Source organism: Alexandromys fortis, unplaced genomic scaffold (genome assembly GCF_014885135.2).
Source record: "Alexandromys fortis isolate MF-2015 unplaced genomic scaffold, M_Fortis_MF-2015_v1.1 scaffold_62, whole genome shotgun sequence".
NCBI lineage: Eukaryota > Metazoa > Chordata > Mammalia > Rodentia > Cricetidae > Alexandromys > Alexandromys fortis.
In genome coordinates this window covers 2,508,262-2,528,694 of record NW_026067942.1, presented here as the reverse complement: position 1 = coordinate 2,528,694, position 20,433 = coordinate 2,508,262, and the positions used below count along the sequence as shown (strand labels likewise).

Here is a 20,433-nt window from a genome sequence, read left to right as displayed (position 1 = left end):
CATGCAGACAAACATGTTACCTTTCACTCATGAGCTCATCGGAGATTTTCTGTTCTTCATACTCCATTCTGTCCTTATTGGTCTGGATCGTTTCTTCACTCTCCAAAACCACTCCTTCCTCTTGGGCTTTTGGTCCTTGTCTAACCACTTTCAACTTCCTTTTCTTAACTTTATTCCGGGTAAACTCTGGGTACTGGTAAGCTCTTTCGTTGTCCATTTCCTGATCTCTACAGCCTTCAGGCAGCTGGGTCATTGTCCTTTTATTGGAGATGTCCTGTGGGAGATCCACTGCCATGCGCTTTACCTTCCTCCTCCGGCGGAGAGTTCTGTTCCCAAGGTTGTCCACAGCAAAATCAGACTCATGCCACAGGAGTCTCTTCCCTCGAACACCATTATTTAAGTTTGAAGATGGCCTACGTTTCGCCACTAACATTTGGTCATCGGAGTCACTATGATCCTTCTTGTTATTGTTGTGGTTCTCTCTGTAGTCTTTACTTGCTTCTTCTAAACTAGAATCAGAGCCTTCGCTTAAGCAGTGGCCAGTCTCCCAGGGGTGGTGGACATTATAGGACCTCCGCTTCCGCCCTCTCCTCTTTCTGGCCTGGCGTTTGAGAGGGCAAGACAGATTGCGAGAGTGATCTCCCGTCTCAGCAAAGCCACCTCGAGCTTGCTCAGAGCTCTCTTCCAGTGCAGAGACAAGGTCATGAACAAGCTCTTCCATCGTTCGACTGAAATGCCTAGACATTTTAGAGAAGGAGAAATAAAGTCACTTGGTGTTACCCTAGTCTTCCACACAGGCATTTCATTCTAAACGTGGCTAGAATTAATATTCTTTACAAGATGCTGAAGGGCATATGATTGCAAAGTCTGACAGCTGCAATCTGATTCCTTAACACTCTTCTTGCATAAGTTCTGTGGATCTTTTTTTAAATTAAACATAGGAATGGCTGGGTGAGAAAGTATATACCTATCTATAATCCTAGCACTCAGGAAACTGAGACAGAAGAATTAAGTTTAAGATTGAAGTCAGTCTGGAAGACCTGGCAGATTTTGTCTTAAAAGGTAAATTCTTAACATTGAAATCACTTCAAGACAGGTTAAATAGAGTACCAGCTAGGGGAGGGTTGCTCAGTAGGCTAAGCTCTTGCTGCATAAGCATAAGGAGCTATATCTAGATCCCCAGCACCCACGGAAAGGCTGGACTTGTGGTGTGCACCTGTAACCCCTGCACTCTCGCAGAGACAGGCAGATCCTGTGGGCTCGCTGGCCGGCCAGTTAGGAAAGAGCAAGCTCCAGGTTGAATGACAGGGAGGGACATGACTGAGGAGTACCTTTGGATGTCAGTCTATGGCATACACATGCAGCCACATGGGGAAACACATACACACTCACACAGGATCTCAGGATTTTTACATGATTATTATGTAATCATGGGATACATTCTTCTACATAAGCCACTGTTCCTCACCTGCCCCTTTTCTAAAACCAAGAACCTTAACAGTCTCTGTCCCTTCCCTGCCCATTAATTCCTAGGGAAAGGAAGCATAAACCCCTCCACTTCCCATAAATTTTACCTCACCACTGCCATGATATCAGAGGGAGACCGATAGGTATTTCCAAATGTGTTTAAGACTTGAAAGAAAGTTTAACCAAACAGTAGGCACATCTTTAGGCCACTAAACACTCACAAACCAGCGATAAAGAGACTGTATTCAATTCCAAACTGGAACCTCAGAGGTCTGTAAGGGGCCATCATTAACACATTCCAAAGCAGTCTAGTTTAGTGGTCAGCAACTGTGGCACTTTCAAGTTTTAATAAATCACGTAGTTCTTTCCAAATTCAGATCCCAGTGATGTTAAATTAGCTGGTGTGAGAATTTTTAAATGTTATGGGTACTTCAGATATGTACTTTTCTCATATAGCTCATGGCCTAGCACTTCTCAGACTACGTTAGACAGGCATCAAAATATCCTCAAGAGTCCTCTAGAGGCCAACAGAGCTTGTAGAGTTTATAAGACGGATAAACACACTCTTTTGGCAGAAGGCTAGATTACAATAGTTGGCTGTGTAAGCCATACAGTCTCTCATCACTCAGTTTCTCATTATAATGTAAAAGTGGCCAGAAATGAATGAGTCCCATAAAGTGGTTTGCTTTCATTTTCAATAAAATCAAGTGGTATCCTACCAATTTCCCAACCCTTGGCCTATATAATCTCCAGTTACAGATATCTCTGACATCTATATATTTTAAGCTTTAGCAAGTGCCCTGTGATAGTCTGTAACTTTTCATTTTAAAAACCTAAAAGCAAACAAGGTGATTTAGTGAGCTTTATTGTTTACAACACTACATACATCCTCTAACAGCTAAGCATTTACTATCTACTAATATTTACTAGCTATATTACCTCATTTCATTCTCAAACAACAACTTGAGGTGACAAACAAGACAGAAATAGCAATACATCTGTCACTGTGACCAATCGAAGTGGTAGAAAGGGGGTTTAAGCCCTAACATCGGATTCCAGAGCACCGGTGCTAATCAGTTATGGGGGACAGCTGCCCCAATTCCATCAGCCACTCCAGAGTTTAGTTTCACCACTTGAACTGTTAAGACAGATTCAGTGAACATGGTTATCTGTGTAGAATGTTTTCAACAGGAAAACGGTCTAGAGAACCTAAATCCACACAACACCCAGGGCAGTGTGGCTGAGGAGGATGAAACAACCCTGCAGGGCTGGGAGAATAAAATGTGAGCAACTGAACAACATACTGCTGCTTTCCCGCTACCTTGGATTAGCATGCTCCAGACCTAGCTCCAGACCTAGCTCCTTCCACAATGTGAATATGTAAACAAAAAGTCTGTTCAGAACAGTTTCATACGCATGGCAATTCAAGCACATACTTTGAAGACTCTAGAAAGCAGCTGAGATTTCTTTCTTCCTTCAAAGGAAGAAAGTATGGAACTCCTTCAGTATAGAAGGTTTCAGACTACAGCATCCTGACCTGTGCATCACATCTGAACTGGTTCCCAAGTCTACAGAGCCTATAGCGCCGGCTACTTTGAAAAGTCAGAGGGATCTTTCACTACTACCTGTGTACTAATAACTGCCTATTTGTTTTCTTTCCCTGCAAAGAATAACTTGCTCCTTTCCTTTAACACCAGCTCTCTGGAAGAAGTGTAATCTGAAAAGCCTATTATTTCTGAATATAATACTGCATATTTAAACAAAATTCACTTAAAGACAGCTTCATATGCATTAAAATTGGGGTCCTTTCTCTTAAATGTTCTGGTATTGGTTTAGAAATAACTGCTTTTTGAATACAAAAATGATCTTATCATAGAGTGAACAGATAGTTCCAAATTTCATGTTAAGACATGAAATTAATGAATAAATAAGGCTCCACATAAAATCGGTTTATTTTAAAGGCAGTTTGGCACATTACTTCAGATGAGAAAAGGAAGTGGCCTTGGTGCCAGCTTCTTTGTTTCCTGTGTAGGCAGGAAAGCCTGAACTGAGACTTCCTCACTCAGCTTAAGTGCTGGCATCACGGGCTAGACAACCATGCCTGGATTAGTCAGTGGTCTTGATGTCTGAGCAGGTTAATGCAGCCATTTAAACACTGCAATATGACACTCACCAATGGAGTGTTTTTAATTTCCTCATTTATTTTTATTTCATGTATAGTGTTTTGCCTATGTATATGTGTCTACACTATATACAGTGCACAGGAAGGCCAGGAGGGTTGGAGGACTCCCCTGGAACGGAGGAGTTATTAACACACAGGAGTTACAAGTGGTTGTGAGCTGCCATGTGGGTGCCTGGGATTTGAACATGGGTCTTCTAGAGGAGTAGCCAGTGCTCTTACATGTTTTTCCAGAAGACCTAGCTCTCCAGCTCCTTATCAACTAACTTCTATTGAAAAAGATTTCTAAAACTAATAAGGTTTAGCACTATATAACCAACATGACTAAGAATGGAAGCATATTTTCTTAGGATCTCTTTCAAATTAAGCTAGCGTTACTCAATTGTCTATTGTTTCTCTTGAGAAAAATAAAAGTATTTTAACTAGAAGAGTCCGGTGAATTCTATGGTGTCATGCAAGCATAAATTGACAAAAGAAAATTACTTTAGGGGATACTTTAAAAACTGCAGAAACACAGAAAAAAATCTATTTAATATCATTTCAACTCAGAGTTCAATCACCTTTCACCCAGAATAGGCTCTGACTTTTCCACAACTTATTTCCAAGCAAAAAATTCCTGTGATGAGCCAACAATATTAGAAAATTAATCATCACATCATTTCCCTTACATCTTCCAGGTAAAAGGCCATCAACTGGACAGTTCTCCATCTCCTTTAACACAGCTCCTCATGCTGTGGTGACCCCAACCATAAAATTATTTTCACAGCTACTTCTTAACTGTGATTTAGCTACTGTTTAGAATCATAATGTAGCTATCTGATATGTGACCCCTGTAAATGACCCTCCAAGGAGTCACAACCCACAGGTCTACATAAATATAAATGTGTGTACATAGTAAGTCAAGAACTATGCTTATAATTGTATGCTTTATGACTACTCACAAACAAGAAAATATTATTTCCATATCATGTTAGCTACTGCATTTTATTTAATATTCAAAAAAAGAGTTGTTTAGGGAAAGCTATTTGGCCTTAAAGGTATGCAGCAAATAGTCAAAAGGTTCAGATGAAAATGAATAAACAATAGTTTATAGAGATTATAGCAATGGATAAACATATAAATGGTGAAAGATGCCACGCTAAAGGTAAAGCTTACATTTTATGACTAATCAAACAATATATGATCAATAAGAAATATCTTAAATATGAAACTTTCTGGTGCTCACTGGGACTTAAAATTTTTCTGTCTTAATCACATTGTCACTTATCAAAATGAGCTTTTATCACAAGCTAAAATGGTACGAGTGTGGCTCCAAGAACCTTCATGTTCTTCTTTGCATGCACACAGGAACATACATGAAAAGATTAATCTTAAAACAAAAAGAAATACTGTCTTAAGGCTTGGTGTGGTGGACCTTGCCCGTAATCTCAGCACTTAAGGAGGCTACCCTGGGCTACAGAGTTGAAATCCTGTCTTCAAGGCATCTGATTTCTACTTTAATACACAGATGTGAATAACAAGAGGATTAAAGAAAAGAATCTGTCTTCCCCAGTTAGGAATTACAAAGTTCTGGAACAAGCAGGAGAATCCGTGCCCCTAAGGATGCCAAATCACTGATGGCGTCCATTTGCTGGGTCTGCTGGGAGCTGCAGCTTTGTCACTTTGGCACCAGAGACACTGGAGGAAACTTTCTTTCCTCTTTACCCTAGAAAAAATTTTGAGAACTAAATTGGTAATTGGTTGGCCTTTAAGTGCAAAAGAAAGAAGGGAGGGAGGGAGGGAGGGAGGGAGGGAGGGAGGGGAGGGAGGGAGGGAGGGAGGGAGAGGGAGGAAAGGAAGGAAGGAAAGAGTAAAGTCTAATTCTACTTTTCAGCTAATGATTTAATAATGTGAGCTCACTTATTTTACTTGGAGACCACTTTTTGATTTTCTGTTACTTCACTTAATAACTGACTTCAAATCATCCAAACTTTTCTCACTGCTTCTAATTACTCTCAAAATGTAAATTATTCATTTAAAAAGTGCCTAAATGAAATGCCATCAGAATCTAAGCCAAACTAGACAAAAATTTTGGAATTTAAAAGTAATTCATTCTGTCAACCAGATTTATTGGAAATGTCTTGATTATTGCTTTTATATGATAATTGCACAGTAAATATTTACTGGATATATATCTTGAATTCCTAGATTAGAAATATGAAAACAGCTAAGGATTAAATAGGAGTAACTACCATACTGTTTGATATATACCAGAAGATAAGAATATGTAGGGTCTACAAATGAAAGGCTGACTCAGTGAATGTAATTTCACTAAAATCTTCAGACAATACGGATTTAACTTTCCTGCTACATTGGTAAGACAGCATTCTAATAGCTTAAGTAAGGTAAAAATAAAGGCAAATGATCAAAGATAACTTAAAGGTTTCCAGCTTGGCATACAACAATGTCAAGAAGCTTCCCCACGACTATTTGCCCCAAATCAGACTTTCTATTGCTTTGATCTTTAACTGAAGGAGTATGCTCAATCAAGCAAACTTAAAGGTTTAGGAATCAAGACACTCCCCTCTCCCCAAAATTAGCTGCTCAAAACCAGCAGTTTCTCCGATACAGTTTCCCAGATAATAATAAAAATCAACATACCAAAGAATGGAATTCCAGAACAAAAGCAAAGGTCCAGAATCCACCTTAATGGCTTTTTACTGTTATTAAAGCCACAAAGCGTGGTCTATTAAATAAAAATACACTATCTCAGAAATTGGAAATTGGTTTACAAATCTGGGCAAGTACTTTTCTAATTCATAGATACTACATTAGTCAGACATAACGAGTACATCAGGGCATTGAGGAATTTTCTCTGAGCACACTAGAATCATACTGCAAATCAGTCCCTTAGAGAAGTTATTTAAATTAACTTCACCTCTGCTGTCACCTCATCTAATATGTAAAGAATGCATCGCACTTACATGAAAGCTCATGGGTTTACATACATGAGATGACATACATAGATAGAACCAACACCAATTAACGACTTACTGGTAGCAACCACTAATAGCACGGGAATTTGACAATTTGGATAAAACAAACATGCAAGGCAGTTCAACGAATGGAACAAGGACGAGGAATTATCAAAGCCTGGGCAAGGCAGCACGAGCCTATAATCCCGGTACTGCAGAGGCTGAGACAGGCCGATCACCAGGTGGAAGTCAGCCTGGGCTCAGAACAAAACTCTGTCAAAGGGAGAGGAAGGGAAGGGGAAAGAAAGAGGGAGCACAGTAACAAGCGGTATGTGTGGGGGGCGGGGGGGGGGGCTGAAGGGTTGCACACTTGTGCATACACACTAGAAAATAAAGGGTCCACTTTTGGGGAACACATCTCTTCGGCCAATCAAGACGTACTTTAAGAATTTCTTTCAAAACCACAAACTGGTCGGTGCTGAGGACACTCTTGTCTCATTAGGAATGAAGAGTTTTCCCTCAGGTTAAGACAGTCAGTCTAGCAAGCAAATCCGGTTTCAAGTAACAGCCCAGCAATGTGCAGAGTCTCTGTGCAAGACGGGTGATGAGGAAAAAGGGCCAGAGGTGTTTGGTTTTGTCAGCTGTCATACCAATTCCTTCCTCTCCAGGAAGCCCAAACCAATGGACTGAGCACATTCCACCCCACGCCTCACCGAGACACCGAATCGAGAAAGCATGCTTGAAAGGAAAGACCAGGCCGTTGGGAAGCCCCTTGATCATGGTCAAGTGTACATCATGGCCCAGCATGTACAGGTGCCAAAACTAATACAAGCTAACACATTAACAACTATGCCTCTTATCCCAAGCTGACTGCAGCAATTAAAAATGGCCCATTATAAAAGCATTCTCCATTTTACTAGCTGAAAGTTGGGAGAATTTCAAAGTCACGAGAAAAATCGACACTCGTTAAAAATTGATCTCTAGAGTGAAGAGATCTAAATACAGCACTGGACGTAAAAATGTTCAACTTTTCCGTCATAGGGAGGCAAAAGCTGCGATCACAGCCCAGTCGAATTCCTTGGGCTCTTTCTGATTCTGCAAACAGGTATGGACTTTAAAACCGCACTTCTTTTGACTTATCGGTCAGATTTTTACGTTTCAAGATTGTCGGCAGGATATCCACTTTCTCATTTCATTTTGTTTATCTGCAGGGGAAAGCCTTGGGAGAAACGGGGTGTGTTGTCAGGGGCGGGGTCGACCTCGGCTCTCCACTGAAGAAAATCCAAAACCTAGCACTCACGGGCACTGGGAAACTTAGCCACTTCTTGTAGGCCTGCGACAGTCTCGTATCACGGGGATACCAACAGGATAAAGTATAATTTGCAAAAAAGCAACTTGAAAACTTACAGCAATAGGTCATGGTCACTAAAGACCAACTCCAACCCAAAACTTAAGGCTGTTGGACAACACTCATCTCTCGAGAACTGGGACAGAACCTTCTAGGTAGTGGGAAACTTCTAGGTTTTTCCTAAACCGTGCTGCGCAGGGAGTATGGGAGCCTGAAGGCTCTTCCACTAAAAAACTTCCAGAACTGTGGATTTGTGTAATTCCATCATAATTTGGTCCAAGGTGACCAGTTTAGCAGGGGCGACAGGGACCAGGCCTGATGTGGCTTTCTGGAATTCCATCATTCGTAGAATTTGGTCCAAAGTGACCAGTTTAGCAGGGGCGACTGGGACCAGGCCTGACAGAGCTCAGCGCGGTCGTCCCTGGTCCGGGAGCCCTGAGGGGCTACCCGCCTGCGCGCCCGCCCCGTCCTCAGCGGCCCGCCGCTCTCACCAGCTCTTCCCGGCGGCGGCGGCTCCGATCGCTGGGCGTCCGGCGGCCCCGAACATCAACGACACACAGGACCGCGGCCTCGAGGCTCAGGCCCGAGGACCGACTCCAACTCCCGCAGCCCCGGCCACTTCCACACAGCACTTCAGCATTTTGAGAGGAACTTCCGGAAGCGGGCTGGAGGCGGAAACCGGAAGCCGGAAGCGACCATTCGCTCCCCTTCGCTTGGCGGCCGTACCTGTCGAGCAGTCCTGAAGGAAATAGGAGACAGTCGGCTGAAGTCAGTTCTCACGTAAAAAAATCCGAATTCTCTGTTCAGTCACTTGGAACTGACGCAGAGTGAAAGGAAATGGGAGTGAGCAGGAAGTTCACTTGGTTCAGCCCAGTTGTCATGGAGACCCATAGTAACAACTTTGGTAAACCCCAGGCCTGGAGGCCATGGGTACTTTAGCTAAGCTTCAGGCTCGATCGTCCTTTCTAGAAACTCAGTACTACTTTAGGAACGGGTGAGTAGTGGAAAGAGGGGTCGCAAAAGAAATTTACTGTTAGCAAATTATTTAATTCAGGAAATATCCTCACAGTTTTCCCCATGGGGACTCAGATGTGATAGGAAGTATATATTATACAGGTGGATATTTTTATGTGTGTGTATATATATTATATATCATACCATATATTACAATACACATGCAATAAATACTGCATGCACATATTGCATAATATGTTGTATCATAATATATAATAATACAGTGTGTGTGTGTGTGTATATATATATATATGGAGAGAGAGAGAGAGAGAGAGAGAGAGAGAGAGAGAGAGAGAGAGAGAGAGAGAGAGAGGTCACTAACAGGCTTTTATGCTCTAAGAAGAAGCCCAGCATAGATATGACTATAAAGTGAAGCCCCTTACTGGGGAAACTGAGGCAAGTGAATCACTGTGAGTCTGGTCCAGCCTTGGCTACACAGAGAATTCAAGGCTCTCCTGGACTTTATATGGGAGTCTTTCTCCAAACACTGTTTTTTCTGTATTTAAAAATCATCCCTGAACAATTTGGTTTGGTTAAACTTATTTTCCATGTTAAAGGTTTAGCGGCCCAATTGATGTTACCCGGGCTACCCAATAAGTTCCACGAGCACAGAATGTCAGTATCCAAAAAGGAATTTTAGCTTCTGTTATCTCACAGACATGGAATTCAATTGTTCTGGGCTTCATCTGCCTTAAAGCGAACATTTCTTAACCACTGTGACAAGATTATTAGTGCCTGTAAGTGAGCAAGCGCCAAGACAGCATTCTCCGCCCCACCAAACACACCCAAATGTCCTGGCCATGGAAAGGGTCCTTTAAACGGAAAGCAATGGGCCAGCAGTTTTTCTAACTTAGAAGAAACCACGAAAAGAATATTACATTGTGATAAAATCCAATGATCTAGCAGACCAGTGGGGAAAGATGTCAATGTGAGCAACCCTTACCCTAACTACATCCCACTGCGCTTTAGTTACTGTTTCCTCGTGTACCTGTAACGACCACTAAGGGCAGTGATTCAGTAACATAGCTTTTGTGAGGCAGAACGGCTCTTCCTCACGCTAGGAGTGTTGCTTTTATTTATTTATTTTTTTTTTGCCATTATTTCAGTCTCTAGTGTCTTTTCTACTTCCTGAAATGTAATAACCATGATAATTATTTGCCAAATAATTACTGAAACTTCCAAATAATCATCTTTAGATAAGCACACAACAGCTGGATTCTTATGTTTAGCATTCAGAAATTCTTTTAACATCCACTTAGAGTTATGTGGCGGTCTTGTTTTTGTTTACATCATCAATATATAATTGAAACAATCCCATTTTTATAGCAGCCAGTTATGGAGCCATGTCGTTTAAAGAGGAATAGGGATGGCACTCTTAGGTCAAAAGCGAGCTGTCAGTTTCTTTCTGCTAGCTAGCATTTACAGTGCCGGGCCGCGATATGCAGGCTGTTGGAGGAAACAAGTCATTAGGGATCACGCTCAGCTGCAGATCCTGTGTACTTAAATACTGAACTGCCTGGGAAGACTTGTCCACTAGTGCAGTCGGTGCGTAGATATTCTGAGGGTGACCAACCACTTCCTGACTGGATTAGAGAATTAGAAGGAATACATACCTGAAATTGTAGAGCAGAACAAAAGCTTGTTGAGGGAGGTCACAGGAGAAAAGTGAGCACATAAAACATAAACGTGGGCTAGAGAGATTGCTGAGAAGATAGTGCTCCTGCTGCTAAGCCTGTGACCTGAGTGATCCCCAGGACCCCCATGACGGAGAGAGAAAACAGACTCCTGCAAGGTGTCCTCTGACCTCTTCAGACATATACATACTATAAATTAGAAATAATAAACAAAATGCAATAAAATTTTGAATTAATGTGTTTAAAATTAAAGGTAAATTCCTTGAAAAAGTGATGTTTCCCAATGGTGACTGGATATGTTAGTTCTTCTTGAACTTTAATATGTGCTCCAGAATCATCTGGGAATTTTGCTAAATATCTAGGTTCTGATTCAGTGTGTCTCAAAGACAGAAAATCTGCATCCCTGACAGGAACTCCTGCGGGGCTCTAGTTCACATTTAAAAGGGAAAGAGCTGTGGCACTTTATCTGCACTTCTTCAGCATTCTTCTGAGTCCTACATTTCTTCCCTGCTCTTAGAAGGAAAGGGAAGTGAGCATCCCTTAACATGCACACTTGGTGCAAGGTCACCTAATGCTGTACACTTGCCCTGGACAAATTTCTCTTTTGATCATAGTGGTCTGGCTAGAGAAGTAGGAGGAAGCACTAAGCTCTGCTAGTCTAAATGGCTTGAGAAAACTGCTGCTGAGAATCCATTCACAGGAAGGGACCAGTCCTATGTTCATGCCATGCTTCTATGTCCATAACAAGGTAGGGGCAATATTGTCTCTACCGCATTACTGACACTAGAATAATGCTGAAGTAGAAAGATGATTTTGTTGAGAAAATATATCACTAAGTCACAAGGTTTGTCGTTTTCACATGTTAACTCTTCTTTAAAATTGTATTTGTAATATTAATGTTGATCTTGCTAGGCATTTTGACTCAGTGTTATAACCCCAACACTTGGGCTAAATAATGTGTTCGATGTTAGCCTGAACTAGTGCATGAAATACTATCTTTTTTTAAAAAAAAAAGATTCTTTTTATCTCATAGGAATTATATATTCCCATATTTCTCATTATTGAGGCACATTTGGAATGCTTTAAATCATAACTAAGAAAATTCATGATGGGTTGATTTAATAGCTTCCCATTCATTATTGTTGCCTAGAGAGATGGCTCAGTGGTTAAGAGCACTGCCTGCTCTTCAAAGGTTCTGATTTGTATTTATTTTAGGTTTTTAATTAACTTAATTTTTCATTCTCATCAGAACTTAATACTAATTAGCTACCTCTGTAGCTGTGACTAAAATAGTCACTAATTAAAACACTTTGTGGGCATCTAACTGTTGCTGTTCTAAATATGGAGACTACAACAGTCCACAGAAAGTCATGAGGGAAACAGAGCATGGACAGATGTAGCGTCATCCTGGGATAAGTGTGGCAGGCCAGAACCAGGCAAGGAGGACACCTGTTCCTAGACATGCTGATCTGCTTAAGAGAGACTGGGGGATGTTTGGGATATCTGAGAACCGTCAGAAAGAACTATTGGAGATACGAGGTAGCCTTATTAGGCAAGAGTAGTCTGCATCTGGAGTACCAAGTGCCAATACCCTGTGACTAGGAATAGTCAAGAAGATAATAAATTCAGCCTCGTTAGTCTCATTGTCAACTTGACACAAAGAAAAAGGGAGAGCCTCAATTGAGGAACTATCTCCATTGGATTTGCCTATACGCATGTCTGTAGGGCATTTGTTATTTGCTAATTGACACAGGAAGGCCCAGCCAACTATGGACAGTGCCAATTCTAGGTGGACATGAACTGTCTAAGACAGATAGCTGAACAAGCCAATAAGCAATGGTCATACAAGGTCTCTGCTCCAGCTACTTTTCTCTTGTTTGGATAAGCAATTTCTAGAAAACAGAGTGGCGGGGTTCCAAAGGGTGAATCCATGATCATCTTAGTGAGAAGCATGACAGAGGCATGGTGCTCCAGTGATGACTGCTGAGAGCTTACATCTTGATCCATGAGCTCAAAGCAGAGAACAGCAAGTCCACCCCCAGTGACAAAGCATCTCTAACAAGGCCATACTTCCTAAATCTCCTCCGATCAGGTCCACCAACTGGAAACCCAAGTTTTTAAATCTATGAGCCTATGAGGTCATTCTCATTCAAACCACCACATTCCTATCCCTGACTTCCATAAGTTCATGCCTGCATCATAACACAAAATGTATTAAGTCCAACTTCAAAACTTCCTACAGTTTCTCACAATTTCAACACAGTTTAAAACTCTGAAGTCTCTTCTGAGACTCAAGGTAATCTCTTAACTATAAACCCCTTTAAAATCAAAAGCAAAAAGCAAATTACATACTTTGAACATACAATTACACAGACTATACATTGCCATTCCTAAAGATAAGTAGGGGGATCAGTGAGGAAATACTGGACCAAAGTGTGGCCAAAACCCAGCAGGACAAAGTGCGAATCCTATGGTCCCATATCTAATGTTAAAGGATTTAGACTGCTCCTTGAAACTTGGCTGACAGCAACACATTCTCTCTTGGACTGCTTCACTCCCTGCCTGCAGCACTCCTTGCTGCTGATTTCTCTGTGGCAGACAGGTGCTGGTAGAGTAGCTGAGCATTTTCATCTTGACCCACAGGCAGGAGTCAGAGAGAGCAAGAGCAAGTATGAGTCTTTAGAAACCTAAAAGCCTGACACTAGTGACACATCTCCTCCAAGAAGGCCGCATCTCCTTAACCCTTCCCAAGCTATACTACCAACTGAGGACCAAATATTCAAACACATGACTTTATGGGAGCCATTTTCATTCAAACCACCACATATTATTCAGCATAATTTTAAGAATACTAAGGAAAAAGATTCTCACAATTTTTGGTCTAGACCGAAAGGGAAGAAGTATTTACTAAAGAAAGACTGCCCTAGGATACCTCACCTCTTCAACGTATGAACTTAGAAGTCAGAAAAATTAGTAATTGCTCACTATTCAAAACAATTTAAGTGTCCTAGCAAAGTTTCTTGCTGTAGTGAGGAGGCGAAAGACATTTCTGACATCTAAACACACTGAGTGTGTCATCTATGAGCACTCTTCCAAAGAAACAGATACTAGATTGTTCATCTGTAATCAAGTGAAAGTATAATCGGGAAGAAACCTAAAGAAGGATAGGGGAGACAGACAAAATGGTTTAACCAGCAGTGAGCATGTCAGCTGGAGCACTTAACAGTTTAACTGTAATGAGCATCACATTACTAGGACCGAGAAGATACCTTCTGGTATGTTCTCAGGGGAATTCATACAGCACCGTACATGTTCCTTCTAGACATCTCCTTCGGCAAATTGAAAAGTTCTTTTTCAGTCTTCTGAGGAATGCCAGGCAATAGTCTTGAGGATTGTTGTGCCATATATGTTGCAGGTTGGCTTTTATTACTGTGATCTAGTGCCTGAGATAAACTAACTAACGGGTGAATGACCTTTTTGGCTCTTGATTTCAGAGGGGATAGTCTGTGGTCACTTGACTTTATGCCCCAGGGCAGCTGGAGCATGTGGCAGAGGGGATTCTTCACTTCACGCGGGCAGGAAGCAGAAAGTATAACAGAAAATAAGGATTATAATGAGAAGGGGTCCCTGTGGCCAACATCCTCCAAGCTATGTCCTGAAGGGGACTCTGACAGAGCACGAGCTCCTTTCCTGACCCCAGACTCAAACATCTGTTTTCACAGAGAAATCCTTTATTAAGTGGGGAAGAAAACCCTTCAAGTGGCTGCTTTCTGATTCTGACAGAAAAACATCAGCAAATGACATTACAGGTGTCATTCTTCTAAAAAGAAAAAGCGGAGGTCTGTCTCAGAATGAGCTAGAGTATGGTGATAAATTTGTCCAGGAGGGACAGTGTTACTGCCTCTGGATAGAGAGAAGACAGACTGCCACATAGGCAAATGGCGGTTTATAAAGGTATAGGGGGAAACCCCGTGTTAGGATGAGTTGTTTAATTTTAATTGGACATGTTAATTATATGAACTAAAGGGAGCTTCTGATTGCTGGACCTTAGTAGTCATCCTCAGGAGGAAGTGACCAAATAAGGGAATAGACCATTGTGACTAGCTTTAGTAATGTAATTTAATAGTTTTTTTTTAGCGAGGCAGAGGGAATGGGGAGAGGGACAACATGTTCAGCGGGTTAATGTCCTGTCAGGTCCCAGCTCCTAAAGTTTCCACAAACACCACATATAGCAACATCCTAAGCATTCAGACAATGAGTAAGTGAGGACGTTTCCTATTCAAACCCCATATTAGGTCATTTCTCCAGCCTCTAATGTCACTTTCCTCCAGCCTGCCTCAGCCCAGGAGAAGGATCTCTCAATACACTCTCAGCACTTCCCAGCCTGCCCTCATTGCCCAGACCTAAACCAGCAGCAGAGTGGGATGATTTGACTTTGATGCAGTGATATGCCAGTTTGTTAGTTATTTTTAACTTACTATATTTTCTGTTTGTACTGGAAATGGAACCCAAGGCCTTTAGAGTGTGAGAATGCACTTGCCACTACATCTAAGGTCTGGTTTAAATTTTTGGTAGTCAAATTAGTGAAGGTGTTCTCCTAGCTTTAAGGATTTTAGTCTTTCTTGGAATAGTCTTCCCCAACCAACAATTTTAAAAGAACTCTCATTCGTTTAAAGTTTTGCTGTATTCTTGCTTTGTCTTCTGACTACATTTATGTATATGTGTTGCTTGAGATGAATCAAAATATAAATGTCTCAATAGCATTTAAGGAATAGGATGTCCTGTCCTTAACAGTTATTAAATATTGCAAATAGTAAAGCAAAAGCATACAGGTTGTAAGGGAAGACAGATATGGTGGCTCACACCTATAATCCCTCTACTTAAGAAGATGAGGCAGGAGGATTGCTATGAATTTGAGATCAGCATCAAAGTAAACAAGCAAAACTTTCAAAAGAATTACTAAAATTATCCATGTCCTGATCATTCCATAAAGCATTCACAGAAAGGGATTTGGAAATGAGAAGTGAGGCCAGGGTTGGTGGCACACACCTGGAACCCAAAACTGGGAAGGCACAAGTGTGGTGATATGGAGGTGAAGGCTGTCTTCAGACAGGTATGGAATCTGAGATTAGTGTGGCTAAATGACAACCACCACCCCCTCAAAAAGGGGGAGAAATAAAAATAAATAATATTGCAGAAAAGAGGGAAATGCACTGTAAACAGAGACTGTTCTTTCATTTCCCGGCCATCCAGACCTGAATAATCACACAAAACTATATTAATTGCAACACTGTTTGGCCAGTGGCTCAGGTGCACTTTTGACTACATCCACATCTTAAATAACCCATTTTTATTAATCTGTGGATTACCATGAAACTGTGGATTACCGGTAAGGTTCTGTCATCTTTCTGCAACTATGTGACATCTCCTGATTCTGCCTTCTTTCTCTCTGCATTCCCTTTAGTTTTCCTACTTACCTACATTCTGCCCTGCCATAGACCAAAGCAGTTTCTTTATTAACCAATGGTAATAAAACATACTCATTATATGCAGAGAGGAGTCCCACATCAATGCACAATTAGGTAATATAAATTATTTTAAAATACAGCAGTATCATTTTGATAGCACCGAAATCATGTAATTTGACATGTAAAATGTCACTTTTTCTATTGTCCATATAAAAATGAACTTGTAGGTATATAGTTTGTGTATAAGATAATTTTATGTATGATGTTTTTCATGCAAAGGTGATCTTTAAAAAACTATTTTTGTAAGAAAAAACTGGGATCAATTTGTATCTCTGTATACATATGATATATACTCAGCAGTGTAAAAAGGGGTTAATTTGGGCTGTCGAGATGTCTTAGCTGGTAAAGGCTCCCACTTCCAAAAACCATGACCTGAGCTTGATTCCTAGGTCCCACATGGTGGAGAAGAGAACTGACTCCTACGAGCTGTCCTCTGCCCTCCGCATCCTTGTCAGGATGTGCACATGTACACACAAATGTAAGTTTCACATGTGTGCATTTGTACATCATGGCATGAAAAAATATCCTTGAAACAAATTAAGGTAAAAATGTATTTAGTCAATTTTAGAGTGTAGGAATTTATAGATTCCTAAAGTATGGATCTGGAAATAAAGCAATCTTTAAGGATTTAAATTTTGAAAATTGGGGGATGGAGGAGATTAGAGTCTTGGTTATTTTTCTGTTTTAGTTACATCTTTATGTTTAGAATTAAGTAATCATAAACTATTTGTGAAATAAACAATATGTGCATAAAAACATTGCTAATCAAAATGTTGTCCCTAACCTTGACAAACTAAGAAAACGTTCTTTTTAAATTATTTTTAAGCACAGTGTAGTAACCAATGTAGGATTTGATCTCAAAGAAGCAAACAAATGAGATTAGCAGATAATTGCCCTAGCCATTTGTTTGTTTTTGCCTGGATGTGATTTACGGTAAAATTCTGACCTCTTCAAAGTGGTGCATGTGTAGTATCTGGTATCTGTTCATTAAGTCCCGGGGAAGCAAACAGGTAGCAGACTCTCACCTCTAAGCAGGAGTGAAGACTTTCCATCAGTGGAAACAAGTGCTGGCATGTAGAAGGCTGCAGCTAGATAAGGCCTTTAAAGTCGCTTTTCCAGTGAGTTTAGAAATCAAGAGGAAAGCATGCATGTAACAACTTTAGGAGGAGTAACAATAAAACTTTTAGAAATTAAAACAGTATTTGAAATTAAAATTTGCCAGAATCTCTCTCTCTCTCTCTCTCTCTCTCTCTCTCTCTCTCTCATTTGGTAAATAGTGAAAAGTCCTGCCTGATGGCCCATCACTGCACAAATTCTTCCCACACCAAACCCTCTATATAACCATATTCCAAGCATCAACATCAGAAAATAAGTGTTGGCTTATACTTGCTTGTTTCACTGTGAACCTCCAACTTTGCCAGTTTTGTTAATAATTTTTGAAAGATTTATGCCATCCTGAAACCAAACCATAGCATATCTTCACAATGTTACAGCTAAAGGATCCTATGTGGCCACCCCTCCAGAAGTACAATGGTTTTTTATGGTTGCTGTGGGAGGTAGTATCATTTCCTCCTTAGTGTAGCAGCCACTGATAATTTACCTATGCTGTAGCAAATAACCCAACCCATGATTAATCAGTGTAAGCAAGCCTAATTAAATGCCGTGATTTTGTTTGTCTTTAATTGGGAAAGGACTGTTTGGGAAGAAGGATGTCTATGGTAAAGGGAAGGGAGTCAGGGAAAGTAGAGGGAAGTGAAAGTGATCAAAATTGTATACATGTATGAAAATGTTTACATGTATGTAATTGTTAAAGTAAAAATGTTAAATGATCCCATTTGTCCCATCTTTCTTAGTTATCTTGAATGTGGCATATTTTCTCTGGTTTTTATGATTTTTCTTTACCCTCTTGGGTATTCCAGGTTAGTTGTCTTGTATTCTCTGGGGTTTTCCCCTTGAATGAGGGCACATCTTTTGGGGAGGATTGGCATGGGAGTGATGCTGTGATCATCTCACTGTAGTGACAGATTCTGTACGGTCTGGAGCTATTCTGTCACTGGAGGTTTATTCATTTCTGCCACCTGACAAAGGAGATGACTAAGGGATCTCCCAATAGAATATTCTCTTTCCTTTTCAGTTAAAGAGGGTGTTTTAAAGCAGGTACTTGGAAACTGTATTTCCTAATCCTCATCCATCTGTAAACATGTATTATCAATGTGTGCTCATACTTCTGTCCTAGTCAGTGAGTCCTTTCTTCCCCTTATTTTAATGCTGGCCTTTGGCCGATGAAAACCATGTTATACTTTCTGCTGTGTTCTGATCAACACAAGACACAACTCTTCTGACAAAAACAAAAAAACAAAAAAAACTATTCCAGTTTTCTCACCATCCATTTCTCCAAGGAGCCTTTGTTCCTTTTAGTACGTTTACCTTCCCATTGGGAGTGTTTCTGGGTACTGTTATCCTTAATAGGTAAAGCTAGGGACTGTGTGTGTGTGTGTGTGTTTGTGTGTGTGTGTGTGTATTAAAACACATTTTACCCCTGTGTTGATTTCTGTGTCAGTGATGGAGATATTAAAATCCATAATTTCATTTTGAAAACAGTTTCATATTCAGCACCCTGAGTTGCATTCTTTGTGCCCTGTTGCTCCTGGACTCCTGAACTCCAGCATTGCTCTTATCCACATCCCAAACAGCTAGCACTCCAGGAATGCACCACCAGATCTGGCTTCAATATCCTGCGAGGATATCAAGTGCCTGCCCCTCATTATTCTGATCACGCTTACTTATTGGGCTCTTTTCCCTGTGTATAAGAAACTCCATCACCACAGAGGGTGCTCCGGTCTCTGTCATAGATACTTTTCTTGATGCAGTCTGTCTCCCTGCCAACTGGGATGCCTTTCCCAACATGTGAGATCTGAGTAGCTCTGTTGCCTGCTCTCACAGGTAGACCCTTTCATCACCTTGCCATGATGCCCACAAGGCATGCTTTTCATCCATATGTGCTTTCTAGACACATACAATGGCATCATACCCCACTCAGCCCCAGTATGTGGGCATTCATCTTCCCCATGCAGACTCTAATAGCCCACATGGCTTTATCCCTTTGTACATTGTCCTACTTATGGATTTGTTTAGGAAAAGAAAGGAAGTGAAGAGTGGTAAATAAAAGATACTTTAACATGCGCTAATAATAGAAATATTTGTGGCAAACTGTGATGTTTCCTGGTTATGATCTGATATTAGGGTCCTTTCAGGCCCATACTCATTAACCTGTTAAGTAACAATAGTAATGAGAATATTAATGAGAAACAAAAATGGAGCTCCCAGTTCCTAACAGCCCTCTTTGTTGCCATCAAGTGCCTTTTATCAGAACACAGTGATGACTATAATATAAAATATGAACCAAGTATAGTTTTGCCCTTTAAAGACTAGCAAAATTATATGCAAAAGAGTCATTCTACACATCAACATATCTGATAACATAGGTCAGCCAATGTTGAAATATTATTTCTATAGTCTAAAACAGTTGCTCATTGTCTAGTAATGAAAGGGAAGAGTTTTGGGTTTGTAATTTTGTGTTTATTTATTCATAGCTAATATAGGTGGATCAGACTAAGTTCAGTCTAGAGCTATATAAGAACAATATTTGCATATTACTGGGAAGATACTTACCCATATAATCTTTCTATTTTTCTCTTTACTGCCAGTTAATTTTGGCCTCTGACATGCACACATCTTGTTCAGAGTTACTATGCCTATAGCTGGTGACAAGACGACCAGAAACTTCCTCGCTCCTCTTGAAGTTTTATTGCATTGCTGTTAATACTCTGGGTCTTTTATCATTATTAATTCATTCAGTATTCACTGTGATAACACTGATAATAATAAATTTATTTCAAATCCATGTAGATGTTATAATTTATTCACTGCTATAGGGTTTACATTATAATCTGGAACTAATTATTTTACCATTAAAATAAAGTGTTACCCACAGTTTTTCATTTTAAATGTAAAATGTCTAGTGGTTCAAGACATATTGTGTGAGTACTCAGCATCCCAGTGCTAACGAAAGTCTCTGTAAATTTTCTTTGAAGCAATGTTTTTTTAAAAGAACAACAGAAAAATTTATGTATGGAAATAAGATTTGAGTGCATAATTAAAACTTAGTGGTATGTTGGCTACTAGTAATTTTTGTATTTCTTCCATTTTGTGATATATATACATATTAATACAGCATACCTTTTTTATATACATTATTGTTAATACTATAGAAACTGATTAATTTGCCACTTGACTGGTAACCAGGAGA

General features: G+C 40.3%; 2 protein-coding genes across 8 annotated transcripts in view; one reads left to right on the top strand and one right to left on the bottom strand.

Moving 5' to 3' along the window:
- Nucleotides 1-8,594, bottom strand: part of Gpatch2 (G-patch domain containing 2) — a 165,520-nt gene extending 156,926 nt beyond the window's left edge. For all 7 annotated transcript variants that reach the window (XM_050148160.1, XM_050148159.1, XM_050148156.1 and 4 more), the window contains exons 1-2: nucleotides 8,440-8,594; nucleotides 21-737 (exon numbers count right to left, since the gene is read on the bottom strand). In XM_050148160.1, coding sequence (XP_050004117.1) covers nucleotides 21-737; nucleotides 8,440-8,495 — 773 coding nt within the window. In that variant the 5' untranslated portion in view covers nucleotides 8,496-8,594. The remainder of the gene's footprint in view (nucleotides 1-20; nucleotides 738-8,439) is intronic.
- Nucleotides 8,595-8,827: 233 nt separating this feature from the next.
- Nucleotides 8,828-20,433, top strand: part of Spata17 (spermatogenesis associated 17) — a 142,523-nt gene continuing 130,917 nt past the window's right edge. Inside the window, 2 exon segments of the mRNA XM_050148292.1 lie at nucleotides 8,828-8,861; nucleotides 8,864-8,942. Of these exon segments, the coding sequence (XP_050004249.1) occupies nucleotides 8,828-8,861; nucleotides 8,864-8,942 (113 nt within the window).